Source organism: Salvelinus alpinus, chromosome 4 (assembly GCF_045679555.1).
Source record: "Salvelinus alpinus chromosome 4, SLU_Salpinus.1, whole genome shotgun sequence".
In the NCBI taxonomy this organism is placed as follows: Eukaryota; Metazoa; Chordata; class Actinopteri; order Salmoniformes; family Salmonidae; genus Salvelinus; species Salvelinus alpinus.
In genome coordinates this window covers 74,282,771-74,305,237 of record NC_092089.1, presented here as the reverse complement: position 1 = coordinate 74,305,237, position 22,467 = coordinate 74,282,771, and the positions used below count along the sequence as shown (strand labels likewise).

The following is a 22,467-nucleotide window of genomic DNA, read 5'->3' as shown; positions in this document are numbered from 1 at the left end:
AGTGTTGAGGATCAGCGGGGTGGAGATGTTGTTACCTACCCTCACCACCTGGGGGCGGCCCGTCAGGAAGTCCAGGACCCAGTTGCACAGGGCGGGGTCGAGACCCAGGGTCTCGAGCTTGATGACGAGTTTGGAGGGTACTATGGCGTTAAATGCTGAGCTCTAGTCGATGAACAGCATTCTCACATAGGTATTCCTCTTGGCCAGATGGGTTAGGGCAGTGTGGTTGCGTCGTGTGTGGACCTATTGGGTCGGTAAGCAAATTGGAGTGGGTCTAGGGTGTCAGGTAGGGTGAAGGTGATATGGTCCTTGACTAGTCTCTCAAAGCACTTCATGATGACGGGAGTGAGTGCTACGGGGCGGTAGTCGTTTAGCTCAGTTACCTTAGTGATCGGTTCACTATCACTCATTGTGGAGGTCCCGCCTATATGGCCTTACCTGAGAGCAAAGCACCTGTCTGTCATCAGCCCCCGCACACCAAGCACTGCCCTCTACATGTTCTACACGGATGACGACTTTGAAAAATCATGTAATGGTTGCTCCTTTTTCAGTAGATGCTGAGTGCATCTAAATACTAAGTGGCCTAGTATTCTTCTGTAAACACTGAATGTTGTCATTTTATACAGTTCTCAAACTCAATTGCTTGAAATTTGATAATGGTTTCTGCTTATGAATTATTTCACTGACACAACTACTTAATCCCTAGATTTTGTCAAACTATTATTTGTAACCTTAATGTTGGCAATACATTTAATGAGACAGTAGGAGCATGACACCGTTTCTTTGCAGAAGTATTTTATTTGGTTTTGAAAGGGGAGAAATGTTTTCAATGTTAGACAATCATTATTCACACCTTTCACCTTATTCTGTTGACACTGGTAATGAACATGTATTACTTCTGGTATTAACTCTACATGATACGTGTTAGAACAGTTACTTGATTAATCAAACTCAATAGATAATACTTGCTATTGAGTGAACACTGAAATTATATATGTTAGTTAATCTTAACTGTTTTTATCAATCCAATTTAACATGAACCCATGTATGTTAACTCACACTTTCAGTTAAATGACATCCCATTGAAAAGAGTTTAACAAAGGTTATAGAAATATCAATTTCCATTTGGATAAATATTGACTAGTAAACCCTTTATACTGTACTTCAATGTCAGTACAACCATAACATTTAAAATCGCAATAATTATTTTCAGATCTAATAGATTTATTGTGTGAGTAACTGCAAGTGCCAGAGGTGTGAATGAGAGGGACGGAAGAGAAGGCAGTATTGGTGAAGTGGCTATCATAGGGGGATGTAGGTGTCCCTCAGGGTACTGTGTTGGGGCCCCGTTACTTCTTGGCGGGTTTGGAGTAGTGGATGGTGTCCAGGGCGGCCCCGACGTCACAGTCCTTAGTGTGGAGGAGGCGGGTGAGCCAGCCCCCCTCATCTGTGAAGCCCATGGCCAGCATCTGGGACAGGGACTCCACCAGGCGTGGGTCGGCATCTAGAGAGACGGGACACAGTGGAGGGTCAGTCTCTGGCGTAGGCAATTCTACTAGTAATCAGGGATATCATAGTAACCATGATGCCTACGACTAAATGGGGATATAACTACCATTGACTGAAGTCACTACTAGTAGTGAGGATAAGGATATCACCACAGCAACGGCTACTTGTGATAGTTAAGATAACTCATATCCTCCATCTTACCTTGAGGAAGGTGGGGGTAGGCTGCGGCCTCAGCGAGAGTGAGGGACTTCTGTGGTTCCTGTGAGGGACCCTGGGGGACAGTAGGGGACCCTGGGGCTTCCAGAGAGCCCTCCTCGCCTACCCTGAGAGACTGGAGCTCCCCTGTAGAGGGATCCACCTCCTTGGAGGTCAGGTGGGTCCACTCATCGTCACCACTGCCCCCTGCATCTTTACCACCCTACACAGAAAGATACATAGAGTTCAACAATTCATACCATCTCAGAGGCCAATGTATTTTATTCTTCACCATTACTTGTGATTTAAGTCACAATGTTTAATTAAACTTTTCTTGTGTGCATCATACCGTAGCTAAATCACTCGCGCTTCCTAGGCTGCTAAGCCCGTCCACCTCCATGTCCCCGTCTTTAGTCCCATCTCCCTTGGACCCCCCCGTCCCGTTATTGCTCCTAGCACTGGGGGGGCCTCCTGACCCAGGTGGGGTCAGATTGGGGGTCATCACCTTGGTCCTCTTTGCCTCCAGCTCCACATCAATATCCACATCGATACCTGCAGGCAAGATAGTGTAAGTAAGCAATTTCAGTGTATTTAAATGTAGAGTGGTCAGTACATTTCAAATAATGGATTGATGATAATGAAATTATTATATGGAGATTTTCTCTTGGTCTTACCCAGTGGGCTAAGCATGGCTGCCACCCCTTCTCCAATGTTCTTCAGGTAATCCATATTGGCTTGGGACTGCTGGGAGGCAGCAGATGAGGCATCAGAGGGCTGTCTGTCCCCTGCGGCTGCCTGGCTTGGCTGGGACCCAGAGGGACCAGGCTGGGCCTGGTTTTGGGCCTGACCCCACGTGCAGTGTCTCATCTTCCTCATCCACTTCCCACGAGGGAACCACTGAGTAGAACAACAACAACTATAGTGGCCATTTCTCCCCAACCACACATACGCCCCCTTTTGTTCCTGGACTAAAAAAAATATTTAAATGGGGTTTTAAATTGCTCAGATATGCATATATCTGCAAGTATATCCACTTAGAAAAAAAAGGCATAAACACATGACAACATATGGGTCTCACCTCAAATGCATTGTTGAAGGGGTGCCAGATGGGCAGGAGGACGTGCTCCTTGTGAAGCCCCTTGGCTTGGCACGTGGAGCACAGGTCATAGTCAGGGCACACGGTGCACTTGAAGCGGGTCCCCGCCACTGAGCCCTCACATTCGTCACAGGTCACATTGGGGTGCACCATGGGGGGCCCGTGACCGTGGTGGCCATGACCATGGTGGCCGTGGGAACCGTGAGGTGGGGGAGGTCCCATATGAGGTGTTCCAGGGGGAGGGGGGAAGGCAAAAGGGGGGACACCACCGGGGAAGGCAAAAGCAGGGAATTCACGCCTATGCTCCTTCTTCTCTGTAAAGAAAAGAAAGTTCACTACATGACCAAAGGTATGTAGACACCTGCTCGAACATCTCATTCCAAAATCATAGCCATTAATATGAAGTTGCCCCCCCCCCCCAATTATGTTATAATGTTCCGGTCCCCCGGCCATCCGCTCAAGAAAACAAAATCATCTCATGGCTGAATCTAGTTGAGGATCCCTGCACTACATATTGGAACATTGCTGCGGGGACTTGCTTCCATTCAGCCACGAGCATTAGTGAGGTCGGGCACTGCTGTTGGGTGATTAGGCCTGGCTCGAAGTCAGTGTTCCAATTTATCCCAAAGATGTTTGATGGGGTTGAGGTCAGAGCTCTGTGCAGGCCATTCAAGTTCTTCCACACATGCTGAAACAGGAAAGGGCCTTCCCCAAACTGTTGCACAAAGTTGGAAGCACAGAATCTAGAATGTCATTATATGCTGTAGCGTTAACATTTCCCTTCACTGGAGCCAAGGTGCCTAGCCTGAACCATGAAAAATAGACAGCCCATTATTTCTCCTCCACCAAACTTTACAGTTGGCATTATGCAGTCGGGCAGGTAGTGTTCTCCTGGCATCTGCCAAACCAAGATTCATCTGTCAGATAGTGAAGGGTGATTCATCACTCCAGAGAACAAATTCTACTGCTCCAGAGTCCAATGGCGGCGAGCTTTACACCACTCCAGTCGACGCTTGGCATCGCGCATGGTGATCTTAGGCTTGTATGCGGCTGCTCGGCCTTGAAAACCCATTTAATGAAGCTCCCGACGAACAGTTATTGTGCTGACATTGCTACCAGAGGCAGTTTGGAACTCGGCAGTGTGTTGCAACAGAGGACAGACTGTTTTTTAATGCGCTTCAGCACTCAGTGGTCCTGTTCTGTGAGCTTGTGTGGCGTACCACTTCGCTGCTGAGCCTTGTGGCTCCTAGACATTTCCACTTCACAATAACACCACACAATAACACCACTTAGTTGACCGGTGCAGCTCTTGCAGGGCAGATATTTGATGAACTGACTTGTTGGAAAGGTGGCATCCTATGACAGTGCCACATTGAGTCACTGAGCTATTCAGTATGGTCATTCTCCTGCCATTGTTTTTCTATGGAGATTGCATGAATGTGCTCAATTTTATACACCTGTCAGCAATGAGTCTAGCAGGTGTACTTATGAACTAAAATGTGTCAGTAACAATGAGAATGCTAAGTTATTCTAGTAATGATGACTTAATACATTACACATTAGTAACAATTCTATTCATTTTTTATCTATTAGATTTGATCACAAAAGACTCACCCTTGATGAAGAGGCGGAAGGTGTAGTCCTTGATGCAGGTGAGGCCCATGATGAGCTCATCATCAGTGGAGAAGGCGATCATGTCACCGTCTTCATCTGGGTAGAAAATAAACAAAGATGTCACATCTCACCCAGATAATTACATAATAGCTGCCAGAGTTCACAAGGACATCTGTCCACAGCTTATCCTCACTAGCTTTTTTATTTGAAGAACAATGGTTAGTTTAGGGAATATTGTTCATACAAAAGGTGTTGTGCTAAGACCAACAGGGTTGTCATTTTCCAAGTCATTTTTTTTATTTTTTTATGCCCTATTTAAATTGAATAGTATAATTCACTACCTGGTTTGACTGTTGGAATTTAATTGACCCCAACCCTGATGCCCAATATGGAAAACGTAAATGTTGTGATGTGGTACCAGTCAAGATTATTACTGTATGAAATAAGGTCACCTCTGATTCCCTTGGGTTGAGGAGGCTTATTGGGAGTAGAGCTCTAATACAGTTGGTATTAACCCAGGAGGGGGAAAAACGATGTTGCTAAGTTACGGCAAGAGACCCCACTTAGCAATCCTAAAAGCCTAAACACTGGCATAAAAAAAATGCCCCCTTCACTGTTTCCCATGAATGGATGTTTTGTCCACTATGAACTGCCAGGTGTTTAGGCAGGGCTAGTTGAGATAAATGTAGTATAACAACCTTTGCCTGTTGAAGAATGAAGACTTTAGTTGGTAACTGACTTAAATTTGCCACATTGCATGAATGACAAATGAAACGGGGCCTGCTCACTCAATTTCTCTGACATTCAGCATGAAATGCAATGTTAAATGTAGGCCTGTAAAAACGCTCTGTACCAACTCTATCAGATTTATATAGTGCAATATGGTACATAGACAAATTGTCTTGTTGAGCTCTATTTTGATCGGCAGATGGCTGAATTTATTGCAATTTTGACACGCTGTTCTATGCTTCGACATTTAGCTGTAGTCTAGTTTGTCCAGTGCGCACTGCGCTGCGCGCGGCGAACAATATTATGGAAGATTACAGCCAAACACCAATATTAAGATATGACAACATACTAAACGCAATCGAAGACACTACAATAGATTCCTATAATGGTTCACTAGTATAGGCTTACCTTTGTAATACATTTGGTAGGTGACATTTCGCAGGGTTGAGAAAACATCCTCAACCTTTTTTTTCAGATACTCAAAACTCGTTGAAACATCTTGGTCGACAGCAATGCGACGAATTTCTTTCGGCGCGTCCTCCTTCCCAAGGAGATAGGCTTTGACGGTCATAGACATGGTTGAGTCTTTTCAACAATTACAGCCCTATACTCGCTCCGAAATATTTGTTGCGCAGTTAAAATGTTGAAGGCCCGCTCCACTGCAAACTCGATCGCTGTCAGTGCGTCGTGCTTTTCTGGGTACAGTTCCGTTTATGAACCTTATATCGTTGTCACGTGTAGTATTTATGCAGCTGTCTAGCCAATCACGAGGGCTTGGAGCTGCTTCATGGGGAAGTCCACCGTTTCTAAATGGCGAAGGTACGTGGTATTCTGTTTCATTGGGACGTCCATACACTCCATTAAAGTAGAAATGTAAGGGTTACTGTAAGGGTAGGAATTAAATGGGTAATCATAAATTGCTCCATCCAGTTTTTGACTTATAAATTAATTATATGTACACATTGATTTTGAAAAATATAACTTATAAATGGCTTAGTTCAACCGTCCCCATCAGAACCCCAAATAAACTGGTTTTAAACAAATTAAACGTAAACAAAAACTACATCGTTTTAACCATGTTTTGAGGCTATGCTTTTGATATCATGGATGGTCAGTCATTGCATCCAAAGCTCTGTCTATGAATTTGTGAGTGGTTACATTTCTCAAGCCCTATCCATAAGCTTATTAGCGAAACAGGGGAAGGGAAAACGCTTTGTTATTGTTTCTACTGCTGATTCCCGATTTAAGGTTAGGGTTGGGTTTAGGGTAGGGATGTCCCAAGGACACCGGATAGCACTAACTAAATGACAAAGCTCTGCTCCTTCTGTTGTTGTGCGCAAAAGGATTCCAAGCTAATTGAAACAAATGGGTGGGACTCTAAAGGTTGAATGAAGTTGAAGGCCGAAGTATGACAAGGCACTTTCCGTACCGGAATTCCCCGCGTGAGATCAGTGTTGATCTACACTAGCTCGAACTGTTCCAGTGACTTCAAACATTGACCTTGACTTGCCTAGTTAAATAAATAAAAATATTACGCATTGACCTCGATGACTGTGATGATATTTGAAGACGGGCTTTACTGATTTTCTCGTCCAAAAAAATCCTCATAGCCTCGATCTATTTTATTACTATGTTATTAATAGTCTTAATAGCACAAGGCCTATAGTAGTGAGAGAGACAGATTCCATTAGTTCACGAGTTACCTACTTCTGTATAGCAGAATTCTATGTTATAGGGGTATAGGCTAATACAAAGTCCATAATACACCTACATGACCATGCACCTTGTTTTAGTGCAGATAGACGTAAACGAAAGACTATGTGTCCTAGCCTTGTTGGTCTACTTTGACTAAGCATTCTTGCAGTCATCATGAGTGAAACATGTTGGTTCCATGGCCTTAAACAAGACATGAGAAACAATATGTTTCATAATAGGTCACTTTATTTATTGTTTTTCAATATACAGTACCAGTCAAAAGTTTGAACACACCTACTCATTCAAGGGTTTTTCTTATTTTTTAAAACTATTTTCTACATTGTAGAATAATAGTGAATACATCAAAACTATGAAATAACACATGGAATCATGTAGTAACCAAAAACGTTTTAAGCGAATCAAAATATATTTTATATTTGAGATTCTTCAAAGTAGACACCCTTTGCCTTGATGACAGCTTTGCACACTCTTGGCATTCTCTTAACCAGCTTCATGAGGTAGTCACCTGGAATGCATTTCAATAAACAGGTGTGTCTTGTTAAAAGTTAATTTGTGGAATTTCTTTCCTTCTTAATGCGTTTGAGCCCATCAGTTGTGTTGTGACAGGGTAGGGGTGGTATATAAAGGATAGCCCTATTTGGTAAAATACTAAGTCCATATTATTGCAAGAACAGCTCACATAAGCAAAGACAGACAACAGTCCATCATTACTTTAAGACATGAAGGTCAGTCAATTCGGAAAATTTCAACAACTTTGAAAGTTTCTTCAAGTGCTGTCGCAAAAACCATCAAGTGGTATGATGAAACTGGCTCTCACGAGGACTGCAACAGGAAAGTAAGAGCCAGAGTTACCGCTGCTGCAGAGGATAAGTTCATTAGAGTTACCAGCCTCAGAAATTGCAGCCCAAATAAATGCTTCACAGAGTTCAAGTAACATACACATCTCAACATCAACTATTCAGAGGAGACTGCGTGAATCAGGCATTCATGGTCAAATTGCTGCAAAGAAACCACCACTATTATAGGACACCAATAAGAAGAAAATATTGCTTGGGCCAAGAAACATGAGCAATGGACATTAGACCGGTGGATCTGTCCTTTGGTCTGTTGAATCCAAATTTGAGATTTTTGGTTCCATCCACCATGTCTTTGTGAGACGTAGAGTAGGTGAACAGATGATCTCCGCATGTGTTGTTCCCACCATGAAGCATGGAGATGTGATGGTGTGGTGGTGCTTTGCTGGTGGCACTGTCAGTGATTTATTTTGCATTCAAGGCACACTTAACCAGCATGGCTACCACAGCATTCTGCAGCGATACGCCATCCCATCTGGTTTGCGCTTAGTGGGACTATCATTTGTTTTTCAACATGACAATGACCCAACACACCTTCAGGCTGTATAAGGGCTATTTGACCAAGGAGAGTGATGGAGTGCTGCATCAGATGACCTGGCTTCCACAATCACCCGACCTCAATCCAATTGAGATGGTTTGAGATGAGTTGTACCGCAGAGTGAAGCAAAAGTAGCCAACAAGTGCTCAGCATATGTGGGAACTCCTTCAAGACTGTTGGAAAAGCTTTCAAGATGAAGCTGGTTGAGAGAATGACAAGAGTGTGCAAAGCTGTCATCAAGGCAAACGGTGGCTACTTTGAAGAATCTAAAATCTCAAATATTTTTTGATTTGTTTAACAGTTTTTTTGGTTACTACATGATTCCATATGTGTAATTTCATAGTTTTGATGTCTACACTTATTATTTTACAATTTAGAAAATAGTAAAAATGAAGAAAAACCCTTGAATGAGTAGGTGTGTCCAAACTTTTGACTGGTACTGTATCTACCAATATTCTTTTCAATATATCCACCAAAATCATCTAGGTTACACATTATTTTATTTGTTTGTTATTCATTATTGTGCAGTAGCCTAGCCTATACAAAAATTATGAAATTTGATCATTACACCTTCGAGGTGACACATTGCATTAGGCAATGTTCGATGCATTCTTAATCAGAAAATATGCAACCAAAGTGAAGCGTCTGATGAAAGCTGTGTGAAATAGCTTTACTTTTCGTCTCATCCTCCTTTACTGCCTCTTAGTGGTGCTCCGTCACCTGATTCTGACGCATAGGTCCCATGACCGCTTTATCAAACAGTATTTTTTTCCCCCGGGCGAGTTTGGTAATCCGTAGAACGCGCACGATGCTTCTAGAAACAGATGGGTTTTAGAAACTAGATCAAATTTGTTTCTGGGCGTATTACTATGTTGTCATAATAATTCGTGGATCTCAACCATCAAGTCTCTGGATTATGACTGAATGTATTTTTTGTTGTGCTTTTATAAATTATTGTTGTCACTCTGTGTCCAATTAATCTATCATTGTTGCCATAAGGCTTGAATGACCATGTTCATAGGCTAATTTAAGGTTATCCCATGGTTACCTTATTGATATGATGAGTAATTGTCATTTTAGCAATAATGGTAGGGAAAAGGCGCAAGGTCATGGCTATAAGGGATTCTCCTAACCTGCTACGTTAATTACTCTAAACTTCTGTGTAAATTCTCCAAACCTGCTGCTACGAAAAGTCAAATCAGACAAAAAATGTATTCCGTCTAGTCAAAACCAAGACGCACGTAAAGTAGTAAATGAGCTATGTGTAAAGTTTTTCTTCAACCGCTAGGTGATAGCATTTCTCCACGAACCATGTGCCTAGTCTACTACATGGTGCAAGGCAGGGACCTATTCAAATTGGAAGATATTGCTGAGAAGTTCCTGCACATCTTGTTGTAGTTTTGCCTTCTTTTCCTGGGAAATTATTTATGTTAATAATGGTATTGTCTGTCACTTACATTTTTTTAAATTAGGACACGCTCTAATCCAGAGCGATTTACAGTACGTAGTAGTTAGTGCATACATTTTCCGTACTGGTCCCCTGGGTTAATCTCAACCACAACATTGGTGTTGCAAACTCCACGCTCTACCAACTGAACCACACGGGGCCATTTTCATTGGAATAACCTCTATGGACATAATTTCATTTGCTGACATTATTCCTGTATTATGATTTATTTTATGGCCATTTATCAAAACAAAAGCATGTTGACTGACAAGAAAGTGTCTTGTTGGATAGGGGCGGCAGGTAGCCTAGCGTTAGAGCGTTGGACTAGTAACCGAAAGCTGACATGGTAAACATCTGACGTTCTGCCACTGAACAAGGCAGTTAACCCACTGTTCCTAGGCCGTCATTGAAAATAAGAATGTGTTCTCATCTGACTTGCCTAGTTAAATAAATAAAAATAGTTTGAAAAATATGTATATATATATAATTTTTGTAAGATAGACTACTTGTTAATTGTTTTTCAGTTCGACAGTAGTAGTGAGTATGTTTGCAGCTTGTTTGCAGAGCGACTGACATTTGTAAACAGTTTGCGCAATGGTTTGTTAATTTGGCTAATTAATGCAGCCTATAAAACAGGTGTGTTCCGGCCAGATGTGGAGAGAAATGCACTGCTCATTCGGACCCCAAATTTGAATTGGGTTTATTATTCAACGAAAAAGTGATTAATTGAAAGCCCGCTTCTAGGTAGGCTAAATAACCCATATGGATTTGGGCACATGGTTTGCCTTTCCACGTTATAGTAGAAGTAAAATTCAATTTAAAGCACTGTCAAATGTTTCAGCCAAGTGAGGCTATTTCATTCTTTCATCTTGGTGCTGCACTTGCGATCCACTTGCATGCCAGGCTCAGCAGCCGAATGGATGAAGAAGTACTTGTATGCTACCTCGGGCACTTAGGCCTACGTCATTAAATTAAATGAGCGGAACATGAACATCAACCTGGAGCTGCTGCCTTTCACATTTCCCAACGCCCACTCGCAACACTGTATGGCATCTCTTTAACCACTCCGCTCTGACTCGAGGAGAGAGAGAAAAAATATCCCTCCTTTTCTGGAAAACCTTCCTGGGGTGCTCACTGCATGCTTGTGCGACTGAGTAGTCTACCCGAGAGCAGAGCGCCGCGCAATAACAAACTCAGTCCTCCGCTCCGACTGCCAGGCGTAAAGAGGCATTTATCTCCTGGAAGCACCGCAAACGAGCAGAGAGAGCCCAGATACCCCGCACTCGGTTCGGACATGAGCCCGGGGATCCGGAGATGAGGCTCCGAAATGGCACCTTCCTAACGGTCGTATTGTTTGGTCTATGCGGACTCATTTCGCTCTCCTGGTACACGGCATTCAGCAATTCCAAAGGTAAGGTAGCCGCTATAACGCACCTCGCTGCGGGGGTGGGTTGAGGCGATTTGGAAGATTTCGTCTGCTATCGGAGACCCGAGCCTACACAAAATATCGGTCTGATATCGTGTGGCGTTCACTTGCGTTTCTGTGTTTGGAAATAAACTGCTGGTGTTGGTGTATGATATTGACATGTTGTTATCCTTCGACCGTGAAGAATAGGATAGAGTTTTCACCGGGTGGTACGGTCAGACTCTCTACCTTTGTCACGCATTTTCCTTGCAGCTTTTGCTTACATTGAGCAGGTTATGTTGATAAATACATCATTCTAAAGGCCCCCAGGACGAGCGTTTTTATATTCCTCAGCCTGTGCTTGCAGAGTGATATTTGGTATATTTTCCACTGTATAAACACAGCGTTGACATTATGAATCCGATTGCGCAAAACGCGCATCTCAGGCATCAAGATTGAAACAACGTAGCTGGAGATTATTCGTGCTGATCCAATGTTTCTGTGTAGCTTTGGTTTGCAATATTCGGCCACTTTAGCATCTAACGTTCTGGAATCCAATTGACTGGTGGTTGAACTTGCAAAATTCTACCTCTGCAACCTGCAAGGTTGCTGTGGATTGTGCATGCATGGATGGATTTTTTCCCCTTGGTTTGTACATTTTATAGAGCTTTGAAGTTGTTGTGCAAGGGGACGTGTCCTTCCTAGGTTGATAGTTCCCTCAAAGTGCTGGCTGTTATAGTTATTGACAGTTCACACACATGTCTTTCATGGACCCCCCATGGCGTTGGCAGCCTCACACTCCCCTTTGGTCCCTGCCAAATGTTCTCTACACTGAGAGGCTATAACAAACAAAATCACAACTATGTATGTATTCCTCTTCAGCGATTATTAGTCATCGAACTCTGCATAGAAGTAAGTTGTTAAAGTCTGTTCAACTAAATAGGGACTTGAAAGCCACTGCCTCTAACAATGTTGTTGGGAACTTTAATGTATGATGTCATGATTATCTGTTTTTCTAATGATGAATAATATCTTATAAAAATGTTGAAGAAAAAAAGAAAACATGTCATGAGGCAAATTCCCATAAGATTAGTACGATAGATCTGAAATCCAGCCGTTTTTCCCTGTTATAGTGCAGTGGCAAAATTCCCTGGATGTTGGTGCCACATTTCAGAGAAACCTGATAGGGTAATGACTCATATCTATTTATAGTTGGTTTCACTCCGATGGAATCAACCCTTTAAAAAGCTTGAGATTATGCTTCTCAGGAGCTAACACAACATTAGCACCATAGTGGAAGTGCACCTGCACTGTGTTGGGTGTGTGTAGTTTACACCAGAGCTCTAGCTGGATGCAGGTACATTTTTCATTCTGTTAGAACCCTGCACACAAAGATGAATGTTTTCATGCCAAACACATGCTTTGGGGAATGTTTCTAGACACACTGCACATTTACGTTCCCAAATTGCCAGTTATTATCTAATAATAGCAGTCCTATTATAACAGTTAGATAATTGATCCTGGGGGTCTTTACACTTCCCTGATTGCTATGTTTAGGTTGTGCTACAGAGAGGATATGTTGGGCACAGAGAGTGAAGCATAGACTATAATGTGATGAAAGATGCATTCTGAAATCAATCAACTCCAACAAATTCCCTGTGTCATATCAAAATAATGGCATACCTTCCCCAACAACTCTTCGATTACAAGGGGCAGGCAAGGAGTGGGAAGGGTGTGTGTGCAGTGTAGCTTATTAAGACTGTTAACATGCCTTATATTCTGAGTTAATTGTGGAGAAACTGCGTCTCCTCCCTTCCTCTCTGCCCCCCCCCTGTTTCCTGACAAGATATCATGCTCCTCAGTATCACCGTGGTTTCCTGTGGAAAGCCATATTTCTGTCTCGTGCATCCTGTCTACTGTCATGTGTTGTTGACTGGGGTATGTGACTGAAATTGACTCCTGTACTGATGGCAATTAACTTGGGAGCAAAACAGGGAGAGATTGCACCGCTGTGTGTGTCAGTAAGTGTCTCGATGCGCCCCTCCGAGCCAGCAGGCACTTGGGCAAATTAATTCAGTCAAGCAAACAGCTAAACATGATTTCAGAAGCTTGTTTAATACATTTATTCCGCTGAGGGCTGTTTCAATCTATCTGTGCTTGCCGATTAACATTGCACTGAACCTTGCCACTCGTCAGATATCAATTTAATATCAACAGTGTCAGATAAGTCAATGTTTCCCAGGAATTAATGAATGGATTGAATAAGAAATGATTATTGATTATGATTATTGATACACAAATGCAGGTGAGTGAGTAAGTGAACAAATTATGTAATGGGTGGAAGAATAACTGAAAATGAAGACACAGGGTTTCTCTCTCTATACAACCCAAAACTAATTCAGTACATCTGAATTCTCATGAACAGACCTTTATCTTAAGCTTTTTCTTTTTGAAACACTAATTCTCTGTTTAGTTCCTCAAAGTGACTTTCTCTCTGATGCGACTTGGCCTACGGAATTCCCTGGAGCACAATGACTCTTGGGAGATGTGAAAGTTGGTTTGTCACTGATAGGCCACCGCACACACACAAACACACAGTCTTGTACAGCTAACCTTGTGGGGACACACAATTCAGTCCCATTCAAAATCCTATTTTCCCTAACCCGTACCTTAACCCTAAAACCAACCCTAGCTCCTAACCCGTAACGTAATTCTAATCCTAACACTAATTCTAACCTTAATCCTAAACCACCTAGAAATAGCATTCGACCTTGTGGGGACCAACAAAATGTTCCCAGTTGGTCAAATTTTTGTTTGTTTACTATTCTTGTGGGGACCTCATGTCCCCACACACCACATGCTCGCTGCCTGGTAGACTTTTTTTTGCACTCTCATGCTCTGTTTCGCTTTTGATTGAGCTTTTGTTGTGGCTTTGTATAGGCTATTCTAATGTGGCCTCCAAACAGAATGTTGTAGAAAACAGAGACTGGTCTTATCAGGTAGCTCGCTAGTCAGTGTCGTTTTCCAAGCTGTACTACACCCATAATGTGTCCTCTGTGGATATTCATACTTGTCTTTGTCCACGCTTCAGTACACAAAGAAGAGTGGTGATTCTGAGAGCAAAGGAACTTTGGATTGATCCTTTGTTCTTTTGTCCTCTCCTCTTTCTCTCCCTCGTTCCAGTGGGATGCGTAGGGGCAGGTATCATGTTGCTCTGTACGTCTGAGGAAACATTGATAGTCCTCCACTGCATTCAGAAGTCCCACACCGAGACCATGGCTAGATATGAGGGGAAACACGAGCCTGTGTGTGTGGACACAAACACCACCAGCGGGGAGAGACCGGGGTCTTCTTTTGGGAAACTGGGTAACCCAAGGATGTTGGTCAGTTTCATCAATACTGGGACAAAAGAGCTGTGTGTGTGTGTGTGTGTGTGTGTGTGTGTGTGTGTGTGTGTGTGTGTGTGTGTGTGTGTGTGTGTGTGTGTGTGTGTGTGTGTGTGTGTGTGTGTGTGTGTGTGTGTGTGTGTGTGTGTGTTAGCGAGCTTCCAAATACAAATGCTTTATCAGTAACATTTACATGCCTTTGATACAGCATCCTATCTTTCAAGTATTCAGTGTGGTTTCATGTGTTAGAAGTTCTTTGAAGAAAAATAATGATTGAATGAAAAGAGAGAAGAAAACATCTGTTGTGGAGGAGAACTAGACTGTTCTTTTGTGTGGGATGTTAAGGTGAACACGCAAATCAGTGGATGATGGATCAGGTAGCATCTAGTTAAATGTTTCAATAAATGCGTGTCGGGAAGGAGTTGTAAATGGTAAAATATAATGCAAAGTTGAGAGGATGACTATTGCCAAACGTGACTAATGACAGGGTCTGTTCTCTTCCCACCTGGTCTCCAAGGAGACCAACCACAGGTCTTTACAATAAAGGGTAGAACTGCATTTTCTGTTGCATGTTTGGTGAGAGAACAGATACTGGTGCGGTAGGCTTTGTGTTCTCTAGTCTAGGAGTCACGTGAAGGTTGATCTTGTGGGTTCTGGCATACGGTGTCTCCTTCATAACGACCTGCAATGGTCTTACACACTCAATCACAAACACGTCTTACACTTTGTCTGTGTTTTGGCTTACCACACATAAGTGGCATTATTTACTGACAACGCTGGCAAGGATGTAGTTGGCAGCAGCTGGCACAACCAGCATGCCCCCTGCCCTGCCCCTAATCCACAGCCTGCCCACAGCAGGGCACAGAGAGCCAGACAAGGGAGGGGAAGGGAACTGTATACAAAATGTGTGTGTGTGTGTGTGTGTGTGTACTGAATGGCTAGTATCACCCTCATGTCAGTCCACGCCTCATTTAGTTCCACTACCTCTAGTGAGCGTGCTAAAATTCACACTCGGTAGCTTGACTGTGAATATTGCTGTCCCATGAGTTGTAGATCTTACTGTATTGACTTGGAAGCAGAATGCTGTCCCGTGAGTTGTAGATCTTACTGTATTGACTTGGAAGCAGAATGCTGTCCCGTGAGTTGTAGATCTTACTGTATTGACTTGGAAGCAGAATGCTGTCCCATGAGTTGTAGATCTTACTGTATTGACTTGGAAGCAGAATGCTGTCCCGTGAGTTGTAGATCTTACTGTATTGACTTGGAAGCAGAATGCTCTCCCGTGAGTTGTAGATCTTACTGTATTGACTTAGAAGCAGGTTAGAGTGAATTCTACTCTTTGGTAGATTGTCCAGGTTTTGGTTTTGCCACACTCACAGTTGCGCTTCCCCTGTCAAACAGCCCAAAGGTGTGTGTGTGTGTGTGTGTGTGTGTGTGTGTGTGTGTGTGTGTGTGTGTGTGTGTGTGTGTGTGTGTGTGTGTGTGTGTGTGTGTGTGTGTGTGTGTGTGTGTGTGTCAGCCATCCATGTCCCCAACCCCTAACGTGTATGCAAACTGTGGTAACCTTGACAATAACTCTGGCCTTGCATGGGTGGGTGGCCCTATATACACACACACACACACACACACACACAGAGAGAGAGTCTGACGCTGGGGGCCGTTGTCATGAGGCTAGCCATAAAAGCATGCCCTATGAGTGTGTTTAAACTACATGCAGTGCAGAGTAAGAGGGGGAGAATCAAGTAAGAGGAAATGGTTTATGTTTTGTCTGAGTATTTATCTGAAGATTAAATTTACTGAGCATTTCCTTTGTGCATTGATTATGGTGCATATTAAATGGTGCATATTAAATATGGTGCATATTAAATATTTGCTGGTGCTACAACCTGTGCAAGTCTAGGCTACAACAGACTCAACCCGTGGGAAAAAATATACTGTATTGATTGAACGTTTTTTTGTTATTAATTTGAGCACATGTTTACTTTGTGTATTTTTGCACTAAACTGTCTTATTTTCGTCAATGCATCAAGGGGAGATTTCCGACCAGGGTAAATGGAAAGTACAGTGCCTTTAGAAAGATTTCCGACCAGGGTAAATGGAAAGTACAGTGCCTTTAGAAAGATTTCCGACCAGGGTAAATGGAAAGTACAGTGCCTCTAGAAAGATTTCCGACCAGGGTAAATGGAAAGTACAGTGCCTTTAGAAAGATTTCCGACCAGGGTAAATGGAAAGTACAGTGCCTTTAGAAAGGTTCATGTCCATTAACGTATTCCACATTTTTTTGTTAGTCTAAATAAAACATTTATTAAATCATGTTTTTTTCTTTCCCGTCTACACACAATACCCCATAATGACAAAGTGAAAACATGTTTAGAAATGTTTGCTAATTTATTGAAAATAAAATATTAATTTACATACAGTACCAGTCAAAAGTTTGGACACCTACTCATTCAAATCAAATGTTATTTGTCACATGCGCCGAGTACAACCGGTGTAGACCTTACAGTGAATGCTTACTGTAAGCATTCACTGTAAGCCCTTAACCAACAATGCAGTTTTAAGAAAAATAAGTGTTAAGTAAAAAAATAGATAGGTTAAAAATAACATAGTTAAAGAGCAGCCGTAAAATAACAGTAGCGAGGCTATATACAGGGGGTACCGGTACAGAGTCAGTGTGCGGGGGCACAGGTTAGTTGAGGTAATCTGTACATGTAAGTAGAATTACAGTGACTATGCATTGATGGTAACCAGAGAGTAGCAGCAGCGGAAAAGAGGGGGTGGGGGGTCTTATGGCTTGGGGGTAGAAGCTGTTAAGAAGCCTTTTTGACCTAGACTTGGCGCTCCGGTACTGCTTGCCGTGCGGTAGCAGAGACAACAGTCTATGACTATGGTGGCAGGAGTCTTTGACAATTTTTAGAGCCTACCTCTGACACTGCCTAGTATAGGAGGTCCTGGATGGCAGGAAGCTTGGCCCCAGTGATGTACTGGGCCGTACGCACTATCCTCTGTAATGCCTTGCGGTCAGAGGCCGAACCGTTGCCATACCAGGCAGTGATGCAACCAGTCAGGGATTTTTACAGGTTTTTCTTTGTTTTTACTATTTTCTACATTGTAGAATAATAGTGAAGACATCAAAACTATGAAATAACACACATGGAATAATGTAGTAGCCAAAAAAGTGTTAAACAAATCAAAATATATTTTAGATTCTTCAATGTAGCCACTCTTTGCCTTGATGACAGCTTTACACACTCTTGGCATTCTCTCGATCAGCTTCACCTGGAATGCTTTTCCAGCAGTCTTTAAGGAGTTCCCACGTATGCTGAGCACTTGTTGGCCACTTTTGCTTCACTCTGCGGTCCAACTCATTCCAAACCATCTTAATTGGGTTGAGGTCGGGTGATTGTGGAGGCTAGGTCATCTGATGTAGCACGCCATCACTCTCCTTCTTGGTCAAATAGCCCTTACACAGCCTGGAGGTGTGTTGGGTCATTGTCCTGTTGAAAAACAAATGATAGTCCCACTAAGCTCAAACCAGATGGGATGGCGTATCGCTGCAGAATGCTGTGGTAGCCATGCTGGTTAAGTGTGCCTTGAATTCAAAATAAATCACGGACAGTGTCACCAGCAAAACACCACCACACCATCACACCTCCTCCTCCATGCTTCACAGTGGGACACGTTAGATGGAACCAAAGAATTCACATTTGTACACATCAGACCAAAGGACAAATTTCCACCGGTTTAATGTCCATTGCTTGTGTTTCTTGGCCCAAGCAAGTATCTTCTTCTTATTGGTGTCCTTTAGTAGTGGTTTCGTTGCAGCAATTCGACCATGAAGGCCCGGTTCACGCAGTCTCCTCTGAACAGTAGATGTTGAGATGTGTCTGTTACTTGAACTCTGTGAAGCATTTATTTGGGCTGTAATTTCTGAGGCTGGTAACTCTAATGAACTTATCCTCTGCAGCAGAGGTAATTGGGTCTTTCTTTCCTGTGGCAGTCCACATGAGAGTCAGTTTCATCATTCCGCTTGATGGTTTTTGAGACTGCACTTGAAGAAACTTTCAAAGTTCTTGACATTTTCCAGATTGACTGACTGACCTTCATGTCTTAAAGTAATGATGGTCTGTCATTTCTCTTTGGTTATTTGAGCTATTCTTGCCATAATATGGACTTGGTCTTTTACCAAATAGGACTATCTTCTGTATACCACCCCTACCTTGTCACAACACAACTGATTGTCTCAAACACATTAAGAAGGAAAGAAATTCCACAAATGAACTTTTAACAAGGCACACCTGTTAATTGAAATGCATTCCAGGTGACTACCTCATGAAGCTGGTTGAGAGAATGACAAGAGTGTGCAAAGCTGTCATCAAGGCAAAGGGTGTCTATTTGAAGAATCTTAAATCTAAAATATATTTTGATTTGTTTTATACTTTTTTGGTTACTACATGATTCCATATGTGTTATTTCATAGTTCTGATGTCTTCGCTATTATTCTACAATGTAGAAATAAAGAAAAACCTGTGAATGACTAGGTGTGTCCAAACTTTTGACTGGTGCAGAATCTTTAGTTTTGGAACATCCGACTCACTTGGATGACACATCTGGTGCTCGACTAAAAACGAACTTGTCTAGCACAGCAGCATGCCCAATCATACTTGGGGAGACATATTAATACTTTGAAGGGTGTCATGTGGGTCATTTGGTGGTACGAGATCTAGCTAAAGAAATGAAGAAGGAAAGAATCGAGTCACTCTCTTATACGCCGGCGCTATGATTTATTATGTCACAAGCCAACATTGCTGTAACGTTGATTCAAAGTTTTCGTCAGGGTTTCTTCTTGACAAGACAAACAGGTTTGACATCATCTACACACTCAGGTGTTTCCACCCAGGTGACGTTGTTTCCTAGTTGGTTAGGGGGGCATGGCTCCCAATGCAGGAACTGACTTGTCCCTCCTAATTTGCAACAATGTTGTGCATCATCTGATCCGCTGTGTTTGTCACTTATTACACAAGCTGGCACGTGGCCAAAGGCCATTATATGGAAGACACACACACACACACACAAGCACGCTTACATCATAAAATAAACATTCCTCAAACAGATTGGGCACGTGCAGGTGGTGTTCATTGATAATTAAAGAGGCCGCTGTCTCGTCCTCGATATCCATATGGAGAAAAGTATGTGTGTGTGTGTGTGCACTCCAACACACACACACACACACACACAGAAATGGTAGTGGGGAAATTTTGTGTCTGTGAAGCTGTATGCTAATTTGCTGTGAGTAATAAACCTGGAACTAAGTCTATTTATGGGTGTTTGTGTGATTTCTCTATTTCTTTACTATATTGTGATTAAGCACTGTGTATGGCTAGTGAAGGTGCAGGTGTCTCATCCAAGCACGAGGTGTCCAGTGTGTGGTCTAGAACACTGCCAGCCTACAACATGGCAGGCCTACTGTCCCTCAGTGTGTGTGTGTGGTCACACTACGGCTTGCTGCCAGTGGTGTCAGGAGGACAGCATGTGAAGAATCTATCATTTGTCTCTCTCTCTCTCTGCATCTCTATCTATCTATTTATTTATCTATCTCTCTCTGTGTGTATTTCTCTCTGTGTGTATCTCTCCTTGAGACCCAAAGGTCTAGTAGGGGGAGAGCCACGTTTACCCAGAGGGCATACTCTCCCAGTAGTTCTTTCTGGAAACTGTGTGTTCCTTCCTATCACTGACACGCAATGGCTTCCTCTCTCCTTCAGCTCCAAGCACCAACTACAGCACTGGCATGCATGAAGGATGATGCATATGACAGTTAGAACAAATACAGAAGACTGAGTCAAAATGTGTACCAGTGTGTGGTGCAGCCAAGTCACCCATGATACAAGTCAGTATTCGACGTTCATCCATGTCTTGAGGACTTTGGGAGATAACATGGAAACCAGCCACTAGTGGCAGCAGTGAGCGCTGTTAGCTTCAAGTAGGTTTTTCTTGGGCATTGTGAACGGGATGGCCGATGACATGCATCTGCCTCCAATTCCAAATGTTGTAAATTCGAATCCACCTTATTTTTGTTTTAAACCTATCCCAAGCCTTAACCCTTGCCTTCACCGTTCGTAGTTAATGCCTGCACTTAACCCTACCTTAAAAATGCAGAGTTAATGCCTTAACTTAACCTTAAACACTTTGAAATTTGACGTTTGAGAAACATGGATGAACGTTTAATTCTGATGTGAGACTGTGAGAGCCGGTAGGGTGGTGTGTCTGTTGTCTGCAGTTTGGTAAAGGGGATGAGAGACTATAGAAATGATACACACACACACACACATCGATCCTATTCAGCCTGATACCAAATCAATATGATCAGATAGACTCCTCACACGGTCACCCTCTGTCTACACATGTTTCATGGATCCTAAACTCGGACACCCAGAACTAAAAACGTAAGTAATTGTGTCAGATAATCGATTAGGTTATGAGGGAGACTTGTTAAAACGAGGAGCTCCACCCCCCCCCTCGTTCTCTCTCTCTCTCCCTCTTTGCAAGTTACGGGAAAGTCTATGGGCCAAATGTCCCCTCCCCTTAAGATATTTGAGCTTGCAACATCGTGATTTGTACAAATGACCAGTGGCAAATCTGCTCACCAGAACAAAGTCCCTCATTAGTCGTCGCATCCCACAGTCTGACAGATGCTACGACACCAGTTATGTTACGTCCCACATCAGTTTTGTCTTGTCATATCTGTGTTTGTTTTGTTTATCTTTGCAGTGGTGACAGAATTGACGGATTTTGTCAGGGTAGAGAATGTGCTGGATCAGACCAGTGGTGCAGAGATACAATTACGCCTGGTTCCCCTCACTGTTCTAGCCATCTGCTGTTGGAACACTGTTGTTCCACTCTGACATTTAGAGGAGAGTCAAGGATGAGTGTCTGAGGGAGTGACAGACTGAGGTAGTGATGGGTGTGTAATTGCCTATGGCACTCAGAGATTGCTATAGGTTGGCTCAACTTGTCTGTCTTGTGCTGGGCTTTTTATGGCACTTTGAGAGTTTTGGGATAGTTTGGCTGTGTGTGTAGATATCTGGGAAGGTTTACAGTATTCATTGTTTGCGTACATACTGTAGCTGCTGCTCTAAACACATGACATATAGTGTTTTTCTTGCTATGTCTCTTTGCCCTAAAAGCACTCTTATTTCCAATACTGCCTCATTTTCCTCTCCACCACCTCCTACACCGTAGAGGAGTTAGCTTGTTATAGTGAGAGGAGGCGAGACTTCCTCGTTATCCTCCTGTGTGATCCGCTCTCTCACAAAGAGCCTTGATCCATAACTGGAAATGGTTAGCTTTTGTGTAACTGAGGAAAAACATGGTTTCTCCTGCTTGCTAGCTTTCTGTCGCTCTTTTTCCCCCTCTTGCTTTCTCACTCGTTCTCTCTCTCGCACACAATCTCTCGCTCCATCTCCTGCTCTCTCTCCTGTTCTCTCTCTCTCTCTCTCTCCTGTTCTCTCTCTCTCTCGTTCTCTCGTTCGTTCTCTCCAACCTTATGGGTTTGTGAGCCTCAGTTACTGCTGTTTCCCCACACTGAGACAACCGTCTGCTACCAGAGGACTGGCTTATTCTGACACTCTCTTAGTTAGTAGGGAATATTGTGTGTGTGTGTGTGTGTGTGTGTGTGTGTGTGTGTGTGTGTGTGTGTGTGTGTGTGTGTGTGTGTGTGTGTGTGTGTGTGTGTGTGTGTGTGTGTGTGTGTGTGTGTGTGTGTGTGTGTGTGTTGTTGAATGGTGCACTGCATGGTTGTGTATAGGTAGTCATTATGGGCACTATCAGCAAAGAGGACCTGTCATGTTCAGTCATGTGAGCATGAAATGCATTCTGGGCTAGATGCCCACTTATACAATATGGCATTTGTGACGCACTGTCAGACACACACACGCACCACCCCAACCATGCAGACACGGGTACTGGTAACAGGCTTAGT

The 22,467-nt window shown here is 43.0% G+C and overlaps 2 protein-coding genes across 2 annotated transcripts in view; one reads left to right on the top strand and one right to left on the bottom strand.

Annotated features, from left to right (window-relative positions):
• Nucleotides 1–778: 778 nt before the first annotated feature.
• LOC139574428 (sequestosome-1-like) lies at nucleotides 779–5,863 on the bottom strand. Its single transcript, XM_071398985.1, has 7 exons — nucleotides 5,552–5,863; nucleotides 4,415–4,510; nucleotides 2,783–3,114; nucleotides 2,379–2,601; nucleotides 2,054–2,256; nucleotides 1,711–1,927; nucleotides 779–1,504 (listed from the first exon to the last, which is right to left on the bottom strand). Exons 1-7 carry the CDS (start codon nucleotides 5,718–5,720, stop codon nucleotides 1,350–1,352), a joined length of 1,395 nt encoding a protein of 464 aa, XP_071255086.1. The 5' UTR covers nucleotides 5,721–5,863; the 3' UTR covers nucleotides 779–1,349.
• Nucleotides 5,864–10,660: 4,797 nt separating this feature from the next.
• The window catches only part of LOC139574427 (alpha-1,3-mannosyl-glycoprotein 4-beta-N-acetylglucosaminyltransferase B), a 178,337-nt gene continuing 166,530 nt past the window's right edge, over nucleotides 10,661–22,467 (top strand). The window contains exon 1 of the mRNA XM_071398984.1: nucleotides 10,661–11,109. Coding sequence (XP_071255085.1) covers nucleotides 11,013–11,109 — 97 coding nt within the window. The 5' untranslated portion in view covers nucleotides 10,661–11,012. The remainder of the gene's footprint in view (nucleotides 11,110–22,467) is intronic.

What these genes read in the sequence shown, in the direction of transcription:
- LOC139574428 (XM_071398985.1), bottom strand. Translation starts at nt 5,720, where the DNA reads ATGTCTATGACCGTCAAAGCCTATCTCCTTGGGAAGGAGGACGCGCCG. An exon ending in GCGCGAGTGATTTAGCTACG is followed by an intron (nt 1,928 to 2,053) that starts GTATGATGCACA and finishes CTTTCTGTGTAG; the next exon opens with GGTGGTAAAGATGCAGGGGG. An exon ending in CTACCCCCACCTTCCTCAAG is followed by an intron (nt 1,505 to 1,710) that starts GTAAGATGGAGG and finishes CCGTCTCTCTAG; the next exon opens with ATGCCGACCCACGCCTGGTG.